General features: G+C 38.5%; 1 protein-coding gene across 1 annotated transcript in view; it reads right to left on the bottom strand.

Moving 5' to 3' along the window:
- Positions 1–1,748: 1,748 nt before the first annotated feature.
- LOC140240449 (epidermal growth factor-like protein 8) overlaps positions 1,749–23,141 on the bottom strand; it is a 99,053-nt gene continuing 77,660 nt past the window's right edge. Inside the window, exons 2-8 of the mRNA XM_072320220.1 lie at positions 20,219–20,362; positions 18,811–18,929; positions 8,866–8,961; positions 7,766–7,888; positions 6,943–7,004; positions 4,653–4,833; positions 1,749–3,876 (exon numbers count right to left, since the gene is read on the bottom strand). Of these exons, the coding sequence (XP_072176321.1) occupies positions 3,848–3,876; positions 4,653–4,833; positions 6,943–7,004; positions 7,766–7,888; positions 8,866–8,961; positions 18,811–18,929; positions 20,219–20,362 (754 nt within the window). The 3' untranslated portion in view covers positions 1,749–3,847. The remainder of the gene's footprint in view (positions 3,877–4,652; positions 4,834–6,942; positions 7,005–7,765; positions 7,889–8,865; positions 8,962–18,810; positions 18,930–20,218; positions 20,363–23,141) is intronic.

Here is a 23,141-nt window from a genome sequence, read left to right on the forward strand (position 1 = left end):
TTATACTACTCAAGTGAACGCAATACGTCAGACAAATGAAATATTAATTGATTCATCTTGCACTTGCATCCAAGAACGTCTTTTCGCCTGTCTGTGAATATATTTCTTTCTCTCTTTCTCTCAATCTATGTTATCTCTTTTTCTCTTTACCTCTGACTCTCTATCTTCCTATGTACTTATATATCTATATATCTCTCCCTCTCTCTTTCTCTCTCGCGCCCTCCCTTTCTATCTACTTATATATCTATCTCTCTTTCTCTTTATGTCTATCTCTCTTATTCTCCATCTAACATCTCTCTAACCATCTTTCTTTCCATTTCAATGCAGTAGTCTTCTCTGATACTACAAGTCGTGTTTTGTTACGTAACCACATCCATGAATTCGCGTTTGAACGAGAGCCAGTGTATACAATCTGGTATTTCCTTGGTAGACCCATTCAAGAGTTATAGGTAATGTCTACCATACCCTGCCTTAAGAGTATAAGTATATGCCATGATGACGTTTGTGACTGTTTTAACGTCCACTATTTCAGAATTAATAGAATATTCCGATCGAACATACTGCCAGTTGTAAGATTTGTGTGTTGAAATAGATTTGTGTAATTCATTCAGAGAGGTGGACCATCTTGGTTATTGATATGCCGTGTTTCTGATCCCGGTAGGATCATCATGTGGGTATCATCCTTGGGCGTAATTGCACTCCTGAAACCCTGATAACATGTGTCTCTTTAACTTGGATGTAAACCACAAATATTGCCTCATTTGTACCGAAATCTTATGTGTACAGAGTACACGAGTTCTGATTAATAAAATGCTTTCGATCTCATTTCCCTCGTGTTACCATGGTGACGTGAAATTGATGTCAGTAAATGACGATGATAATTAAGTGATGGCGATTACTACAACTGTAGTATGATGGCGGCGACAAAGAAGATGTTACAGATGATAATACCATGACGACTATACCTAAAACCATGATAATGATATTGATGAGGGTCGAAGCCGGGGGAGGAATGCATGGGTAATAGCACCAGTGGTAATGGTGTTGTGGTGGTCTCTGGGCTTGCAGTCTCAGCAACAGCGCCTCGAGTAGTGATGAGATTGTGTGTATATAGTGGTGGTGGATTTGATAGTTCATGTAGTGATAGAAGTAGTAACGGTTTCTGAAGTGGCAATGCCTGTGTTGGTCTTGGTCTTTCATGTTTGTATAGCAGTGTCGGAGGTATGTATAAATAATGGTGATGCCAGTGGTGGTGGTAGCGGTGGTGGTAATGGTGGAAACGATTGCGGTTGTGTCGGTAGTGGTATAGTGGCAGTGGTAGTGGAAGTGGTAGTGATGTTGGCACTCGTGGTGTTGGGGATGATGGATATTTTTGTCGCTGGTGTTGGTTAGTGGTAAACGTGGCAGTGGGAGTACTGGTAGTGGTGATGGTGATGGTGATGGTGATGGTGATGGTGATGGTGATGGTGATGGTGATGGTGATGGTGATGGTGATGGTGATGGTGATGGTGATGGTGATGGTGATGGTGATGGTGGTGGTGATGGTGACGGTGATGGTGACGGTGGTGGTGGTGGTGGTGATGATCACTCCAGTCGTGATGGCAGAACTCCAGGTGATGGTAACGAAAGAATGGATTGTGTAAAAACACACTGGTATATAATGAATAACCACAAGAATGACAAGAAATATTCGTAAAACAAGTTTAATCTGCATCTCATGAGCGAGTTTAAAAGTTTATACATCACAGTGGAGAGTTCTCTTCAAATTGTAAGCACCAGTAATAAATATAGATACACAATAACAGACCGTCAAACCATATAGAAGTTGTTATATTATAGCTAGTGGTAAGTGGAGTTTCTTTATCATGTTATCATAGGCCATCCGATATGAATAATGATAAATACTGCTACTCTATTTTTCTGTGTCACGTGAATAGTTAACACAAGTTTGAATCTTTAAAGGCACAATTGAATTACTTCAAGAAAAGGGGTCAAAGAGAATTCTCAACGGAGAGGGGATTTCTATCAAAGCTCATACTGAGGAAGAATTTATCATTTCATTTGATTTGGAAGTTTTTCAAACAGGTGTCGGCAGTCTTGTTTCTCCGATGCAAACGGAAGTACAAAAAAAAAATTGAATTAATTAACGCAAGAACGAAAAACCGTATGTGTGCTGTAATGCTGGCTGCATGGTATAAGATCACGGTTATCATAAAGTTCGTAAAAAATTAAACAAAAAAAAAACCTCGATGATTTCAAAGAGTGCATTAAAGGAGAAAGAAATACATAATGTACTTGAGAATGGTAGAAGTGCATAATTAGCGAGCGCTATTCATCTATTTAGAGAAAAAGAATGGGAGTAAGGGGCATTACAAGCAAGAATATTACTAGTACTAAATTTACGATTTCTACGTCAAATATGTACACATATCTACGAGTCAAGCATAATTATGATGGTTAGGAACGAAATAAAACAAATATAGCGCGAGGCAAAATTTTGCTATTATAAACTTAAAGAACACACAACACAGGGGCGTACGGTCTAGAGGATAACTCACTCCCTCCACAAGTCAACAGTCATGTACTACTTACCCCAATTAGGTCCAGAACATCATACAGGTTCCTAGTACACTTTGTAATTACCCCATTGTATATCGTAATGACATCATCAATCAAATGGAATTCATCACCATCTTGGGTGTTCACACAACCGACAAACCATTAGAAACTTTTGATTTTTTTTTAGAATGTAGTTAAATTATATCCAGAATTTGTCCACGGATAATAACGAAAATTATCTACGTAAACGACGTAGGCATTATATGAAGCACACAAACATGTTAACCAAGCAGATAACTTAAGTTCCATTCTTTGCCTGATATTACGGTTACTTTCGGTAATAATTGAGTTAGTCCTTCAGTCAAAGAATAAAATAAATGTCATTCAAGGCTAAAACAGCTTTTTACTATCACTCATGGCTTTACATTTTCTGCGCCAGGGACTTTGGTCAGTGTGTATGACGCTACGAGGTTTTCCTTGCCAATTGGCACTAAAAGCACACATAGGGGATAAAGGCAATATCGCCGCTGTCATTTTACAACGTGTATCAACCGGTCTAACCGAGGCAGCTACGCATTCATCACACAACTTTCTTTTTTCTCGCCTAAATGCAGACCCACACACTAAAAGACGTAGAATGGCCAGCAATCCCACAATGCAATGCTATGACGAAATTCCGTCGTCGAATAACAAAACATATATGTACACCGATAGTACGTAGCAGCGTTTGTGAGTTTATCAAAGACAGTGAGGTCTGTCCTGCACACTTCTTGCAGAAACGTGCTATGTATGCAGCGTGTCACCATTATTATTAGTGTTTGCAATAGAACTCAAAGCCATAATGATTACAAAGTAATTAACATGTAAAATTTTCTGTAGTTTCCTCCATTTTTCCACTTCTTTTCGTCAAACAGAATGTTTCACGTTGTTTCCTTTCCACGTTGTTTTGGAAGGTGATAATACATTATAATGTTCCGGTTGACTTGAACTTCGAAGTAAGCACTTATCAATCTCATATAGCAGTTGACTTTAATATTCAAGGCTGCGGCAATGTTCTGTTCACCTGCAAAACGCTAGCGCACCAATTGCAGTTGTAAGCATGCCGAATACAGTACACGTTGACTTGAAAGTTTGACCTCTGACCCCGCCTTCAACTAAATCACAACGTTCATTGTTCCATGACGATAGTTTGTACAGAAAAATTGACGAGATCAGTGATCAGGGCTCCTTCGTGTGCCGTGCAGAAGGAAGAACAAAAAAAATGTAATCTCAAGTTTGTCGGAAATCATCATCCTTTTGTACGTCTCCGACAAGAACCTGTATAAAAAGAACAGGATGAATAGATTAGGGTGCACGTCACGAGCTCACCATCCACGAATGCTACAGCCGACGAGTCATACAGTACACGAGCTAGACACTAGGGTGAATAAGGCCCACGAAGCTATACGGTCCACGAGCTAGACACAAGCAAACAAGTCCCACGATGTCGATTTTAGGCAAAGAAGGGCCCGTAAGCTCGATATTACATCACGGGGCTTAATGTACGTGGTGTCAAATGTAAGTGGTGTTGTGCTCGTGGACCTTTTATACCTTGCGTCAAAGTCGTGGGCCTCATTTGTATATTGTCAAACTCATGGGTCTTAAAATTGCCTATAGTGTCTAGCTAATGGACTTGTTTTTATCTATACGCCAATGTGCGCAGAGTCAAGCTAGTGGACCAGTTTTACTTGTTGTCCAGCTCGTGGGCCGTAATGACTCGTAGGTGTCTAGCTCATGTGATAACCCCATAAATTACGCCAAAATGATTTCGCTTGAAGGCGTTTTCAAATCTGTTTGGGAAAACTAATCAAGAGTTCAAAGCTTTTAAAAGCACGTAGCAGTGTCATTTACATGAGGTAAATTACACGTGACGAAACGTCGTTATATCGTCTCTTAATTTAACTTGACTTATAAGCCTAATTGAATGTATCTCTTTATCAAACAACATCAGCACAAAATGTTACTGCCGCAAACATGTGCATAATCATACAATGTGCATGCATAAAACAAGGACCATGCAGGAAAACAAGCAGCATGAAAGTTGACAGACTTACAATCGGCTAGTCTCTCCTCTAGCATGGCAATCTGTTCGCTCAGCGATCCAATCCGCTGTATCTGGGCTATGTACTGGTCGTTGAGGGCGGGCAAGGCGTTAATGTTTTGTGGCGGCTTCTGGATCTGGGCTGGTGGCGGCGCCGCATGGAGGGTTTGATTCTGACGTAACTGACGAACGTCCTACGTCAAGACAAACAAAAACAAGATAAAAAGAAAACTAAATAACACAATTACAGCTCAGAGGGCGCTGTGATTCTTTAAAAAAGAATCTGCATCATAATTGGATCACCAAAAACTAATTAACTGTGCCTTTAATTGCCACAACGTACGGACATATCCTGAAAACTTATATCAAAACATGTCAATAACTGTTCGAGAAATATTGCGAGCTGTCAAACAAACGAGCATGGTTTCTCCCTGTGATGACACCCTACTGCCCACTTATACAGACTATTTATGCTTTGCTGTTAAGGCGATGGCCTCATAATCTTCTTTGTATTATTTCGCACAACCTTACACTGTAAAAACATCGGTGTTAGATTTAACACCACAGGTGTTAAATCTAACACCGATCAAACTTCAATAAAGGACCACACCCACAGGTGTTAAAAATGCACTGTGATGGTGTTGAAAAGTGTTCACCTGACACTTCGTGGTGTTAATTTGACACTGTACCTGGTGTTATTTTGACACTGTACTGGTGTTAATTCAAAAATGACACCACATGGTGTTGATTTGATATTTGCTGGTGTTAATATCAATGGTTTAACACCCGTCCAGCTTCAATAAGGGACCACACCAGCTGGTGTTACTTTGGTGTAAATTTATTTTCACATTTTTTCAAAAATCTAGTATTTCAATGTAAAATTCTTGATCGTCCTATTTAAATTAAAAATCAACAAGAAGTGCAGTTACTAAGAAACTCTTCAAAAAACAGTTTAAAATTTGGAAATGACACCCGTAGGTGTTAATTTAACACCATAAATGAGCACCGAAAATTTAACACCAGCTCGGTGTTCACTATTTAACACCGGACTTTTTGCAGTGTAGTTTGCTGTAAGCAGGGAGATCGGAGAGAGAATGAACGCTAAATCTCCCACCTTCTTGGTCAGAATACCATCACTGAGTTGTGAACAATCCGTTGCTTTTCTTTTAAATTCTCTGTTTTCCTGTGTTTCAAACGTCCAAGACAAAGATGCAGATGGGAACGTTTCGGTGTTTCGCATGGTAATCTGTAATACATACTAACACTTACACTTTCAATATTCCCTGAAGGTGAAACAAGCTGACTATATAGAAGTTAATAATATTATGATGATGTACAGTCAAACTCGTGTAAGTAAACCTCGGACAAGTCGAAAAGGTGGCTATACGTCAAAGAAAAAAGGTACCCCAAATGGCTACAAACATTACTTTGTTAATTTTGTTGTGTAAGTTGAAATTCTCGCAAGTCGAAGGAGTTTACTTTTAGTACTTAGGCGAGATTGGTATGTGATAAAAGATAATGGAGTCCTTTTATTTGTTTCCCCAAGGACAAAACTCTATTTTTTTTTTCTATTTATTCATTTTTTTTTTTTTTTTTGGGGGGGGGGGGGGGCATGTTGTCCATTTGGCGATTTGGCGACCATTTTTCTACAAAAAAAATGTGAGCAATTTCCATGAAATTTCGGAGCCACCGATAGAATGAAAACCAGACTGCGGATGAATTGCAAAACTTATGGAAATGTGATATATTAAAGTCACGTATAATACCACTGTAGTCTTCGGACCATCTGAACATAAGTTGCAGGTGTGTTTTCGGAGAATTTTGACCAACCCATAAAATGTAATAGAAGATGTCCTCTTATGGTGAATATATAAAAATGTTCTTACCTAAGGGCCACAAATGCACTGTCTGGAAGGATACAAGTCCCTCATAAGCATTTTACACTTTTTTAAAGAGAACATTCTTCATGCCCCCCGCCAATCCCCAGCTTTGTTGCTGCCCGCATTTACAGCCTAATCTTTTTTTCCTTTTTTTTTTACCAAAAAAAAAAATGCAAAGCAACGTAGTAAAAGCAATCTCCGTTCAACACGTTCAAATACTTGTTTGAATGTACAAGTAAACATCGAACAGGCACTACATTCTTGAAGTTTATTCTTGTGGAATTATTCACAGTATCATCGTTAATCCTTAGTAGTATTTCTTTTCACAATGCCTTTGACCTAATTATACGACCTTCACAAGAAAAAGGTCAATTATTGTAAGGACTGGCAGACGATAGTCGGTGAGATACATGTTCCACTGACCTCTTCTAATAGTTGGACTCGAGCCAAAATGAACTGGAATTCTGGACTGCAGGAGACACAAACTGCAAACGAAAGAGACACAAAAATACACATATTAATCACTAATCTACACGTAATATATCTCAAATAAAAGATATCTAAAAAAAACAAACAAACAAACAAACAAACAAACAAATAAACAAACGTACCGCAGTGTATCTAAAAGTCTTTATCTGAATAATTCTACCCAAATTCCAGTCCAGTACATGTACATCTGTATAAACTCGCGATCACAAACATCTAGACTCGCCAGAATGCAATGGAAACATTACCACGAAATCCTGCTACAGAACATGCGTATATCATTAGTGACCGTTGTGGCTAGATTCAGAACGACGAAGAAAATATACAGTGCAATGGTACTTTTAACTGAATGTCACACTACGAGCAATCGATCAATCAGATAGCTACATTCTTTATAAGTGTTGTATGATACACTGTATCTCTCCAAGCCGAAGAAAAATGTAAATAGTTTGACTACTGAGATTTGAGCTATCAATACATAAACATAATTTTATTCTCAATATAAACTTTGTTGAAACACGGCTTTATTTTTGGGTTTATTTATTTATTTATTTTATTCTTTATTTTTTACAATATAACAAGCACCACTGAATTCAAAACTGGAAGCTACATTTTAATCATCTTGTGATATTTCTCACAATCATACACTTCCATTAATCTTAATGCAGGTCTCGTATGCACATGTAATATATGCAGCTACAGGTATAAGTTTTCACAAAAATTAGAAAGCCTTTGAAAGATATCGGGGTGATATATTTACTTGAACACGATCTCCCATCTTCTCCAAGAGTAAAGCCGTTCTGGCACTCGCACGTATAGCTGCCGTTCGTGTTCACACATTGCTGGTGACAGCCGTGTGTATCGGTTTCGCATTCATTTATATCTGTAAAATAAAGCCAGAATAACATATTGTCCATTCACTTTGGCTGTGCGTTGTAAACAGCTGTCATTGGGAAATACACTCGATAAGAAGGTATTAATCGCAGTTCTCGGATTGCAGAGTATTACTTTTCTTGCTCAGATCAAATTAAGGCTGGCATTTCTTTGCCTATATCCTTTGGAGTTGATTACAACTCAAGTTTCATACGGAGGTCATGCGGTGAATTTGTAAGATATTTTTCGCATTTTTAACGTTCTCAGAATTGTTTTTCATGAGTTAAAAATATCTCGGTATATCTTGTTTCGTACTAAACTTTAGCAACAAAATTTTAGTATCGCTCTCAAAGTTCTTCTGGCTGTAACTCTGTGTAAATCGGCTCATTCGATACAAAAAAGAAATGAGCTAAATATAAAAATTTGACAGAATGGACCGAGGCAACTGCGACAGTCCAAAAAACATCAATACTGCCACCTACGACTTTTTATAAAAACGGGAACCGACCTGCCCTCCCGCTCTGCAGTCTTGCTCACATTTGGCGGTGTACGCACTGACATAATAATTCTGCTTCTATTAAACTAGCAGTAAATTTTCTTAAACCACAAAAAAAAAAAAATGCACTTTGCCCGTGTTTTTATGTTCGACTACTTGTCAACTTGTTTTTAGTGTCCACATTCATATTTACGATTAATACAATCTATATTAACATTCTTTTTCTTTTTAATCGAATATGAGAACTTTGTGTGGGGATGAAGGGTATCTACAGAAATTCGACTCTGTTTTTATCATTTCAATTGACTTATCTTTTTTCGGTTACTATGATGGATCATAGTTGTGCCCTATATTTGAGGTTTGTTAGTTTTGCTTTGTTTTGTTTTGTTTTACAAACTATGTAGTGATCAGCTTACAACATGCAGCATTAGTTACTTTAAATTGTAAATGAGAGTAAGAGGTCTTGCCGTAAGCACTCCAGGAGGTCTTACCCAATTCACAGTATTGACCAGTCCATCCTGACGGGCATGCGCAGTTATCAGGTCTCAGACACCGGCCGCCATTTTGACACTCCTGCGAGCATATAGCTGGTATCATAAAAAAAAAAAAAAATGAATATAAAGGGAGAAAGGAAGGCAAAATGAAAGAAGCACAAGTCAGTTCACTTTCAAGGTTCTCGAGTAATGGCATAATGCCATATAGTGGTCTCTAAACTGTCAATCTTGAGTGATGACATGTCATCAGTTTCCATAATATCTCTGCTTTTATTGGTCTACTCTGGAACAAACCAAAGTCACCTTTGACTAAAGACTCGAGATAGCAAACACGACTGAAATTATCCTTGGCATCGTGTCAACAATTACTGGAATGAAATTAGAATGCAGCGACACCGGCAACGATAGTTTATATTCTTACATGTTTATACGACTCTGAACTGCTTTCATAAAGAAACAGGTGCGATGCATAAGCTAAGATGAGTGGTATATTTCATCATCACTTTGCACAAAAAGAACTTGACATTTAAGCGTCCCCATCAAGTCGTAATTCAAACATGGTAACAAATACGGAGAGCATTCTACGAACAATGACGAAAGCAGAAAATGATCCACGCACAGCAATCAAAACTATCTATCACAAACGCACAATCCAACTCACACAGTCACTATTAACTGATTACAGGGCGAGGTTTATTGTCTTCGCAAGTGGTTACATATTGAACTGTACCAGGAAACACGAGGGTGCATGATCAAAACAGGCTTGAAGGTGCACTGTAAAAACATCGGTGTTAGATTTAACACCATGGGTGTTAAATCTAACATCGATCTAACTTCAATAGAGGACTACACCCACAGGTGTAGAAAATGTATTGTGACGGTGTTAACAAGTGTTCACCTAGCACTTCGTGGTGTTAATTTGACACTGTGGCTGGTGATATTTTTGACACTGCGCTAGAGTTAGTTCAATAACGACACCGCATGGTGTTGATTTGATATTGGTGGTGTTAATTTCAATGGTATAACACCCGTCCAGTCAATAGGGGACCACACCAACTGGTGTTACTGTGGTGTAAATGTGTTTACACATTTTTTCAAAAATCAAGTACTTTATCGGAAAATTCTTTATCGTCTTGTTGAAGTTCAAAATTAACAAGAAGTGCAGTAACTAAGAAAATATTCAAAAAACAATTTTGAATTTTGAAATGACACCCGGAGGTGTTAATCTAACACCATAAATGAGCACCAGCAATCTAACACCAGCTCGGTGTTTCATATTTAACACCGGACCTTTTTGCAGTGTGAATTTTAAGGAACGATAGAATCCTGCAGCAATTATTTCTCAACGCTACTCGCTGATTTACACCATGCAGACTTCGGTACACTTGAGAAGACGGACGTGCATCTCAGAAAGTGTTATCCTTCATCATTTTCAAGAATCGGTTAATTTAATGAAGTGAGATCCAATAAACAGAACAGAAAATATTTCAGGAGAATCGAAAAAAAAAATGGGAAGTCAGAGTGTCAAAGTTTCACAAAATTTTACGATATCATCATCAACCACATTATAAAAATCTTGTGACTGATGTCATCGCCACAAAAAAAAAAAGTTCCCTATGACCTGGACACAAACCTTCATTAAATTTCCTTTTTGACATGAAACAAGCAGCGAGGAGGTTTATCATTCTATACATCAAATTTTGGTCATCTTACATAAATTTTGCAATAATCAGATAATGACTCTCGGAGAAATGTCATTGCTAAATCATTAACCAAGATCATGACTTTATTGTATTGTTTGTTGTTTGTTTGTTTTTTTTTTGTTTGTTTGTTTGTTTGCTTGTTTGTTTTTGTTTACAAGGGCCATGCATATCTGACAATCATGGCTGCGGTCAATATCACTGTTCTACAATCCTATATGCACATTATGCATCAGGACTATACTGGCACCGTTTGGTTGGGTGAGAAGAAAATAACCACCGTCCCTTACATTATTTTTTTTTACAATAAAATTGGAACAATGACGTACGTAGTTTTCCTTCGTTATTCTTCATTCCCTTTCCATATTTTCCCAGCTTCAAATTCGTAAACCTGGCCCTCTCAGAAAGGTCGTTTTGAGGTATAAAGAGTTTAATGTTCACCTTGATCACACGAGTTAACTCGATCGTTAAAATTGATAATGGAAGCCAGAATTCACTCCTTCAAGAGTGAACATTTTCACTCGATTTTTTTTTTCATTTCATCTTTTTGAGAGAGAGAGAGAGAGAGAGAGAGAGAGAGAAAGAGAAGAGGAGCGAGTCGCCAACTTCATGGTGTAAAATGAGCGAGAAATAGACCACAAGACAGGGGCTGTAACTCTTTCTCACCTCGAATATCCCCGCCATATCTTGACCTTTTTTCACCATTTCCTTCTCTTCGGTCTTGGTGTATTTGTTGATTCAAAATATCTTTCTTAAATCTATCGTTTACTTTCCTTCATTCTATTTTCCTTTAACAAGAAAACAGTTTTACATCTCATGAAGATTATATCTTATCCTTATTATGTATAATATATAGTACACGACAGTGTGTGCACACTTTTGAAGATCAATGAATAATTAGATAAAAGACTTATGAGTGAATGGATTGAGAAATAATACAAAATCAAACCAAAAGATAACATTACATGATGTATGAATTGATAACTAGCAAACACAATATTCAAGTCAATCATTTTTGCGTCGAGTTGTTTTTATATTATTGCAACTGAGTGACAATTTACCTCGATGAAGGGCAATTTGTCAATCACAGGTACAATATAAAATGAAATTAGTAATGAACAGGTAATACATTAACACATGAAGAAATAAACGAAATTAACATATCAACGTTAGTTCCTGCAGTCAGAGATACAAAGACCATTTTTTTAATCATGCCATGTGACGGCTTTTAAGTAAATTTCATTCCATGGAGCACCCTGTTTATGATAGACTCCATTTTAAGTGCTGAGGAACGATTCTGACGTAATCATTAACTCATTGCTGTTACAGTATAACCCGCCATTTATCATTCTCTTCAATGGAGCTAGATTAATGAGAATTCATGGAGACATAGGATGAATCGCTGAAAACGAAATTTGAAAGATGACAAGTTTGCAGATCGGAAATTCTCTTCCAGATCTAGAACAAAAATTCAAGGGGCATATAGGAGTAAAATGCACTTCCGACTTGTAAGATAAAATAATTATAATGAAAATATTCAACAAAACTAGAAATGTCGCTTTGGCGACTGGTATGCCTCCGCCATAATGCATGATTTTCCCAGTAGGTCTAGATAGTACATGTGGACACTGTGTGATTACATTTTCACAAAATTGGCAAAAATATTGGAATGACAAGTTTGTCACAAATGTGTTGAATGTTCACCTTCCTTGACGTAGGTTTAATTGGATGAATAGGAGAGCATGTATCTAGGGATTTAAGGACTTTAACTTGACTTTGACCCATTCATACATTTAGGCATTGAGTAATTTTCAAGGTACAGGTGTGGAGAAAAAGTGCAATTTCTGAATTGAATAGTAAATTGTTACCATTTTCATCTCGCCCTTGACCCTAAAATTCATAAGATAATTACTTTCAGGTAGAACATGCACAATATGTACTAAGTTTCAAGGTAACTTGAGCCACTTCCGAGATATGGAGGAAAAAGTTAGTTCAGCATTTTCACTTGATCTTTGACCTTTTGACCTTTGAGGCAAAAAGAGAGAGAAAAAAAAAACTTTCCAGAGAATTTCTATTAGGTTACACACGCATACACCAAGTGTAAAAAAATAACCCTGCTGGCATTGCATAAATATGAGGGTAATAGTAAAATTTTGAAGTCTTGCACTTGACCTTTGACCCCTGACCTTTGACCCCATGAACCCTACATTCTCTAGATAATCACTTCCAGTCAGTAAATGTATATACTTTGTTCCATGAAGATACCTTGAACAATTTTCCAAGGTACGGAAAAAAAAAAGAAGTTTTAATATTTTTACTTGACCTTTTGACCTTTGACCTTTGACCTCATGACCCAAACTTTCACCAGAGAATATTAATTGGGTAATACATGTATACACTAAGTTTCAAGAAAATCTCTTCAGGCATTCAATAGATATGGTGGAAATAGTGAAATTTTATGTATTTGACCCTGACCTTTTGACCTTTGACCTTTGACCTCATGGCCCAAACTTTCACCAGAGAATCTTAATTGGGTAAAACATGTATACACTAAGTTTCAAGAAAATACCTTCTTGCATTCAATAGATATGGTGGAAATAGTGAAATTTTATGTATTTGACCTTGACCTTTTGACCTTTGACCTTGAGCATGTGCACCCAAAAGTTGATAGGCACAACTTCACCCCCTAATACACATACATGCCAAGTTTCATTAGGATACCTTCACAGGTTTCGATAGTTACCTTGTCCACAAAATTCATTACGGACGGACGGAAGGACGGACGGACGGACAACCCGAAAACATAATGCCTCCGGCACCACTTCGTGGCGGAGGCATAAAAATTATCTTGGGAAAGTCTATCCGAATGTCTGCGCTCCTTTTTTGTAGTGAATCACTGTCATGATTTTTAAAATGAATGCAGTAAAAAAGAGCAAATAACTCTGCGACGCCCAATCGCTTTCAAACGTTTTGATGCTGCTTGCAGATTGCTGCAATTATTATATCCTTCATCAAATTCTTACACATTGCACCATTTGGTGAAATCAGCATGCACCCTTTGAAAGAATTCTCGGCAGTTCGTTAGATGACCAAACGGAAAAAAGACCATACAGTTTCACTTGTTGATAGAAATGGTGCAAACGCAGTACTTTTGGAATTTGCCTAAAGTAGCATCATTTATTTATGTTATCTGTAGACTATGGCAGCAAAGAACAACAGTCCACACGCTAAGAACTACATGTATACATCGGATTACGATCCACCCCTCCCCTCCTTTTTTCCTGGTGCATACGACCCTATAGAGAATTGTGAGATGAATACATCGTGACCTCATCTACTGCTTCTTGGAAACAAGGGTAATTTTAACATTCCATAATTCTATTCAGATGTCCGAATTTATTGAAACTTCCACAATTCTCTTTGGTTTGTTTTTACGTATACCTATTAAAGCTAAGTTGAAAGTTTTCACTTTAAAGACAATCAGATGAGATGTAAACAGGCTAAAGGTAATAAATCACTAAGTGCAGTCCAAAAACTGTTCGCGTTGCGTGCTTAGGTTCTAAAGTGCCAATCCATCCTACGCTCACGTATTTTCGAGCTGTCAGTATATTTGAGTTTTTATTCCTTCCACATCATTAGGTGATTTCCCGTTTAGCCTGGAACTGAGTTCACCAATATCCGCCATGTCTATTTATCCAGCCCTGTTCTCTCTCTCTCTCTCTCTCTGCTGCTCTTTCAAAGCACGTTGACTCCTTCCAAGGGAACGACAGCACCGCACTACGTGACCTTCCCACCGATCAATTAAAAAGTATAGTCCAACTCATGGTCGCAAAAGAATAAAGTAGACCACCAGACAGATTTTATACGAGATTCTGGCAGACTTACTTTGCCTTACCGTTACACTAAAACCAGACAGAAAGAACGGTAGAAGTTTCATCTCGATTAAATGCAAAATAAACATGTTATATATGGATTATGTAGTTTCAGATATAATTTTTTTTTTTTCAAAACGGTGATATATTAAGTAGGAGCAAATGTATGCAAATGAGATGAGATGATGACGTCACAAATCATGCCCCCTTCGCATCAAATTGTTGTATCATTATAACAACCGTGCAATAATGACTTTTAAAGGGGATGGCTAGTAACTGATCAGTGGGAATCAGTGGGAATGCTGGGGGTGATTGTTCCAGTCCTGATGGGATTCATTTCAGAGTACATTATATATCTATTGTTGTGTAAAAAAATTATTTGCTTCAGAATGGTCTCATATTCAAGTAATGTGCAGTTCAATGTTTCCAGGTTAGCATGCCTGTACAGTGTCGGGGCGATAACGATCGCCCCGACAGAGCTTTCAGTGGATTAATACTGAGTAAACACATGATTTGATAATATATTTTTGTAGAAACCTATGGGCATGTTGAGACAATGCCATGGCATGTACAAATGCATATCAACATGATTACCATCGATTTCATTGCAGCGTATAGAAAGAAACAGCACATGAAACTGTGAATTTCCATAAACTGGGTATTCTACATGTCCTACACTTGAATTCATTTAACCTTTCATCATTTTGCTGTTTTCATAAAGGATTACTTAAAGGCATAATTAACCATTTGCAGATGAAACAAAAATCAAGCATTAGTACTTTAAAATAGTTCAAAAATGTGAGTTAAAAATAGAAACAACCACTGTAAAATTTGAATCCGTATAATCGATGTTAAGTATTGTTAAATAAACAAAATGTGAACAATAGTTATAATAAAAATGTTTCCAGATTAAACCGTCTACGGTTACGGTTTAATGAGAAAATACTGATATCTCCTTATATTTTAGGCTTTATTGCTAAAATGTTACATGGTAGGATGTTTTGTGATACAACAGACCTACACACATGCATCATCTTGAACATTTTTAAGTCACTACTCCCAAAGGGAAACAGGACCTTTAACTGGATCTGAAGATGTCGAAAGTATTTTCTTTTAGTATTTTTCACTCTGGAGAAAATCTGCGTCCTGCTTGTTAGGCCTATAGTGTCATCTTCAAGTGTTTTTGTTCTACGTCAAAAAACAAAGTGACTATCTTATAAATATGGCATTTGGAATTCTGTTACGTATTGCCATAAATGTTTTTTTTTTCAACCAAACGTTCATCCATGTAGGATCGCTGTCATGAGACTGATAATTTAGTTCGACGTCATCACCGGATTCGACATCGATTTGGTTTTAGAGACTAGCCAGTGAGTGCTTCCACACTTTCCGCGAACCAGTTGTTGTATACCAAGTCGCGCCCCTGCTGCGCCTTTTGCTCTCCCTATAGCTGTCTCTCGTGTTTTCGAAAAATTCCTCCGGGATTACCCACATCAATCCCCGGAGCTCCCGGCCTACTTTTATTTACCCCCTACGAGTGTTGTCGGAGACAAAAAAGTGCCAATTTTGACATGTCAGACAGAAAACGATCAGATGAGGCGAGGAGTAAGTGGCGGGATTTTGGAAGAATCCCCTTCGTATCCGATGATACCAGCCCACTTGGGCCGAAGGTATCACCCCTTCCTTGTTTCTACCCGGTAGTCGAGAGTTCAAAGGATCTGTCGGAATCCTCTCATGCAAAAAAACAAAATATCATCACGTGTCCAGACGAGATCTGGAATTATATCGAGACTACTGCAGAGGTGTATCTCAGAGTATAGGAACAGACGCTCTAACATTCGTTTTTTTTTCTTCTTCTTTTTTGTTTGTTTGTCATAAACAGAAACTCAGGTTTACATCCACACGGCTTAAGATATCATTTCACTGCGTTCACATTTTGAGGAAACAGCGACCTCTCGGCCACTCGTAAAACTGCAGGTCTTATTCTCGCTTCCTAAACGGTGTTTTGTTTCCAAGGGAAAGCCCAAACCATGAGATATATAGCAAGTGTTGTAAACATGATATTTACACGATATTTGATCTAGCAGCATCCAACACTTGTGTAGTTCATTCAATCATCACAATATATGCCCTTATATTATTTGTTCATGGCTTTTTTTCTTATTCAGATGATACACAAAATTCATCAAAATACATATCTATATAATATGAATATAGATATGTATTATATATATATATATATATATATATATATATATATATATGTATTTATATATATATATATATATATATATATATATATATATATATATATAGGCCTTATTACATATCTGTTCAAGTTCTGTTTTGTAAATTGATGGTAACTGTTCTCAAGACTATACTATTATAGTATTTTCCCACTAAGAAAAAAAAAATATCTTAAAATATCACAATAAGCAATCTGGTTGTTTCCAATCCCTTGAATTATCCTAGTCTCAACATTTTTGTGTGTTTTTGTAGATATTTCGAGCCATGGGCACGGGAGAACTAGCCAGCAAATACCAGTTAAATCCACTCCTTGAAGAATCAAATCTTGTTGACAATAGTTTTTGTCAAAATACTGAATTACATCGAATGTCGCCGTGATGCCAGGAATTTGGGCTCTACACTGTCAGTCAAACAATGCACAAATACGCTCTGATGTTTGTGGGAGTACAATAGTGTCACTTTGCATCGGATTTTTGTTTGTTGGCTACCATATAGCTAAGACAAAGCTTTCCCTCCTGCGTAATGCATTAACTAACTAACCGCAGACGTACTGACAGATCGCTCCTGGGAACGATAATATTGAAAAATGTCAGACATCTGTACTTATTTGTCTTCTATCCCCCAGCTTACCGCAGAACACAAAGGTCAATTGATTGAATGGCGACATACCGAGCGTACCCGGGGGACATCATGTTTTCATAAATCTTTCCTTTTCCTCCACCCCCCCCCCCCTCCATTTCCATCTTTATTCTTGTTCAAAACATATCATCTTTATGTTACTGCCTGTTGTGAATGTTTTGGGCTTTATTTTAGTGACTCTTAATGCCAGAGTCTTAAAATTAAGACAATAACAAGAGACCCCCGGGTCTAGCGCTCACCTGAGTATCGCAAGTTCACCTTTCACGCAGTCACTAATCTAAATTATTCACAGCTCTACTAAAATTTGACCAGGCATTCTCAAGTAGAAGATGAAAATGTACAATAAAAAAAAAGGGCCCACATTTTTTTTTAAAGATTCCTTAATTTGGGGAGATTGGGGCCCCCTGGGGCCCCCTGGGTGGGGCATGGTGCCCATTTTGATAAATTGAGATCCTGACCCCCTAGGGATGCTACCTGCCAAGTTTGACAAAAATCCATCATGAGGTTTTCAGGAAGAAGATGAAAATGTACAATTCAGGCCCCCATTCGGACCTCCCCCCCCCCCACCCCCAAGAGGGGCACCCCTGGATTTGCTATGAACAAACTTGAAACTACAGTCATTAATGTACTCACTCATAGTATTATCTTAGCTCTATAACGTCTGATTCTAGAGAAGATCTTTAAAGATTTCTTCATTTTGGGGGGTTTGGGGCCCCCTGGGGGACCCCTGGGTGGGGCATGGTGCCCATTTTAACAAATTGAGATCCTAACCCCCTAGGGATGCTACCTGCCAAGTTTGGTGAAAATGGGTCATGGGGTTCTCAAGAAGAAGATGAAAATGTACAACTTAGGCCCCATAAGGACCACTCCCCACCCCCTCCCCTGGGTCCCAAGGGGGGCACCCCTGATTCTACCATGAACAAACTTGAAACTACAGTAATCAATGTACTAACTCATAGTATTAACTTAGCTCTATCACTTCTGGTTCTAGAGAAGAAGATTTTTACAGATTCCTTAATTTTGAGGGGTTTGGGCCCCCCTGGGGCCCCCTGGGGGGCCCCTGGGGGCCCCCTGGGTGGGGCATGGTGCCCATTTTAACAAATTGAGTTCCTAACCCCCTAGGGATGCTACCTGCCAAGTTTGATGGAAATCGGTCATGGGGTTTTCAAGAAGAAGATGAAAATGTAAAAAGTTTACGCACGACGGACGACGGACGACGGACGACGGACGACGGACGCCGGACGAAGGGCGATCGGAATAGCTCACTTGAGCCTTTGGCTCAGGTGAGCTAAAAATGCGGAATACTTTGAGAAATCAATCCCGCATGTATCTTTCCCCGCATTCAATTATTGTATACCACAGTGCACATGTTGACGAGTTAAAAAGAATAATTACGTAATAGTATTTTATGGTATGACTGAAGTATGGCATCATCAGGGCGTGGCCGGGTAACCATGACAACATCTTCAAGTAAAGTGTCTCACCTTCCGTGCAGCCTTTGGCGTATCTATGGGCCTGTCGCCAGCCAGGACAACACGTGTACCGCTCTTGGACGGTAGGGGGCGGTACGTATCTTCTCCTGTAAGCGATGTGGTAAATTGTCCTATCCACCGAAAAGATGTCGTATCACCACGAAGCAATAAAGAATGGAAACAAACAAGCAAACAAAAAACATTTTGAATGAGACTTATCCTTTAACTATTACAAGGGATTCGTTCACGCACGCATTAACAAAATGATGACAAAAAAAATAAGAGAGAAAAAAAAATTGAGAAAAAATTGATTGTAGTCACGTAGCACGGTTACCGGCTGACTCGCATCAATTACACAGTATGATGGCCTTCGTTTATCATCATTAATGATCACTATGAGACCACATAGAAAGTGATGTATCTCTCTCATAATCTATCATTTTATATCCATAAGTCTCTCATTTATACGACTTTCTTTCTCCTCCTCCTCCTCTCTGCGGTATATCGATTACACTCTTTGTTTGTGTGGAGGTGTAATTTCTTTCTTTTTTTTTTGGGGGGGGGGTGGGGTGGTGGTAATTGGTCATCTAAGCTATAATCCCATGATTTTTTACAGTACTGTAATATTCAACATGTTCTTTCACCACAGAACTTTCCCAACAAAATTTACAAGCTATTATGTTTTTCTTGTGGATTTCAATTTTCCGTATACAGTTGAAAAATACAATTTTAGTTGCTTACCTTCTTCATTTATCGAAATACAAAGATTAAATTATATGACTGTCGTATGTGTTATTGAAGTTTGTGTGATTTGAAATTCTTTAGTCTTGTAAGCCCTATGTTTATTACCCTGAATTACTTTATCTAGAAATGACATTATATGACCTGAATTAAATTGAATTGAATGTCCTAGTCACACGTCCCTCTCAGCATAACTTTGTTACTCCCTACCACACTCCACCCCTCTATCTATCTATCTATCTATCTATCTATCTATCTATCTATCTATCTATCTATATCTCTCCCTCATCTGCTCATCTCTCTATCTTTTTCTATCTGCGTGTCTCTCCATCCATCTTTCTTCATGCTAATCTTTGTAGATTTCTGAATATCTATCTAGCAATCCAGCTGTCTATCAATCAAACATTCTACGTATCTGTGTACCTTTCTATCTACACATTCGTTCATTCATTCACCTGATTGTTATATCTACGCATTTATCTTTCCGCGAACCTATAGGCCTACCTATTTCGTGTCTGCCTATATTCCTATCCCTCCACTATCTATCTATCCCTTTATCCACTACTAGTATCAATTTACTATTATCCATCTGTCTATAATATGTCTGTCTGTCTATCTATCTATCTATCTATCTATCTTCCTATATACTTATCTATCTACCTGTTTATCTGTAACTTACGTGTATCTGCTGCACAATTTGTAACCCGCGTTGGCGGAAGGGCACATGGCCATGTATCGCTTGAAGATCGGCTGGCAGTAGGTCTCAACTTGGATGGCGGGCTGCTGGGGCTGGTTGGACTGTGGTGATAGACACACGTGGAGCCTGCACAAATAGATGGTGAGGGAAACAAGAGAGACAGGTAGAAGGTTGAAAAGTGCATTTTAAGGTTACATGTAATATGCCCCACAATACATAGTTTAATAGATACAACGTATTTAGATAGATATAGGTATAATATTGAGAGTACATTATGTACAGCTGTTCTAGTACGTCATCTCACTTACCGTATTTAATGGGGCAAAGTATTTTGTCTTCGTAAGTCAAAGTTGTTGTTTTTTGTTTTTGTTTTTGTTTTTTTCAATGGAAATAGGTCAGTGCACATCAATTTTGTCCTATGCTTTTTGTACAGTCGAACATATACTTAGGACATGAGGAATGATAGATTAATGTAGGCCTACATGTATTGGTAAATATGTCTAAAAATATGTGTTTGTGTCTGTGTGTTGTGTGTATGTTTTCGTAATTAATTCAGTGATATATTTCCGAGTATGAAATCCATTACTTGACATCAATATTTGGCCAAAGTACGTGTCCATTACTTACGTATTTTAAAGTGCTGATGTAAGAAAAGTCTATGATTCATCTATATGTGATCATACACACGGAGGAGAGATATAAATGAAAAGTTTGTGTTTTTTTTTTCTTCTGATATTGGCTGACATTTCGAATGTTGTTGTGTTCTAAATTTAGATATCAGTGGGTACAATGAATGATGTTAAAACCGGATGAGAGAGAAGACGTTTGTTTGGCGACAAGGACACTGAAGTACCTGTGGGAGCGCGTCCCTTGGTCCCAGATAGTCATGAAAAATGTCTTTATCAATATAATAGACTCAAACGGAATAATGTCACGGCTGCAGAAAATCACTGGAGTTGCGCCAAGTCATAGTTTCTGGGTCGTCTCATGGCGAACACGATGATCGAAGTATTTCAGCATTTTATATTTCTCTATTCTGACTTCTTCAGAGCAGGTTCATAAATCAGTTGCATTTTATTAGAGTTGATTCGCAGATGTGTGTGTTTCATTGTTTCGTTCTCTTATGTCCAAAAGATCCTGGAATATTGGAGGAGTTTTGCCGGAAACTGTCCGGCTGGCCAAAGTTTTCAAGGGAATATCGCACACGTCACAAGCACAAATATCACTCGCCTACAACGCCATTCTTGTCTCCGTTAATGTCGAAACTCAGCATGTCACGGCACATTCGTCAGAATTGGGGACAAAGTTGAAATCTTGTACGAAAGCTGCCTACATTTTCAAGGATAAGAAAGGATACGGTGATTGCGTAAGGACATACAAGTTCAGGTTTGATTCATAACGCCCGAAGTATTATCAAACTTCATGGTTTCCATTCTCACGAAGCCTCGAAGCTCCATTAAAGGTACATGGACCCGTGATTACAGAGGGCGCTGTTTAAAGGCGGAGAGATCGACGCATCTGCCATGTTCCGATTCAAACGACATGTCGAAAATGGTCGAAATGATGTTGATCTCAGTACGCAGCTTGATTCGGCCGTTTTACCACATGTATTTATACGTACAGCAAATGACAACTGAGCACACATAAAAGAGAGCGCCAGCGATATACTTTGATTGACAGTTAACTACAGATTCAACAGCGCCCTCATGAATCCTAAGTCCGTGTACCTTTAACCAATCAGGTCTTGAGGGGACTTCGTTGCAGAAATCGGCATTATGAACACTTCATACCTAAAAACAATTACATATTTACGGATGATATGCCTATATGAAGAGATGTAGACTTTACCTCATGAAAAACCAAGCAAAAAATCTCTGAAACTTATATTTTGAAAATGTGGTTTCAGGGAAATTGAAGAAAAAAAAAAGCCCCTTCCACCCCCCCCCCCCCCCCCACACACACACACACATACACACACACGGCACATGCATAGCTTTATTTGTTGTTTATCTAACGTTGAGTCATGACATGGCCTCTGTATGACAGGCAAACGAACGACTGTCGTGTGACCATGAATCATACTGGAAGAAGACACGGACCCTCTCTTCGAGCAACGATTGTCCAATACCCCGACATCCGTACCCGAGCTCTGTACTGGCGCTCACTTTCTGACTCTCACGGTTGCCAATTTGCGGTCATTTGTGGTCGTTTCGTGGAACATCCGTAAAAATTCATTTGCGAAATTTAGGTCAGGTGACGCATTGTTACCATGGGCGCCATTCTGTTTGCATCAGACGATAATTTGTGGTTGTTGTTGTTGTTGCTCGTTTTGATGACTAGAAAGAGAGCCTGTGATGGAGGAAAGATGTACGCATTCTTCGCGCCAACTGCACCTGTCCAAAAGCGCCATCGCCGGCTAAAGAGGAACAAGAGACCAACAAAGCCAATTACGAGCATCTGTAGAAATAATTCATTCTCGCGTAAGGGCAAGCAGACCTGGATGAAATTAGATTACAGAGACAGTCATTGCAGTCTCATAATGTAGGATTTCATTTCACGTCACATTTTTTTCTGTTTCTGAGTTGAATTTCTGAGGCCTGTTTTCCCTCACTCAAGCCCCTTTACATCTCTCTGCCTGTCTGTCTCTCTGTGTGTCTGTCTGTCTGTCTGTCGGTGCGTCTCTCTCTCTCTTTCTCCATGCTCAAAAATGGAATAGCTTTAATGGAAAATGGCCTAGTTCAAAATTTGACAATACGATTAAGTACAAACACACGAGTTATGTGATTTAGAGCCATCGATGTGAGTGTCACGTCCTATGGCCTTTTGACAAGGCTCCGGGTTGAGCATCTTAAAACGGAATACAGAGGTTCATTAGCCGAGGGTGTTTTTCCGAAGATAGTCTTTC

This window comes from Diadema setosum, chromosome 17, assembly GCF_964275005.1.
Source record: "Diadema setosum chromosome 17, eeDiaSeto1, whole genome shotgun sequence".
NCBI classification, from domain to species: domain Eukaryota; kingdom Metazoa; phylum Echinodermata; class Echinoidea; order Diadematoida; family Diadematidae; genus Diadema; species Diadema setosum.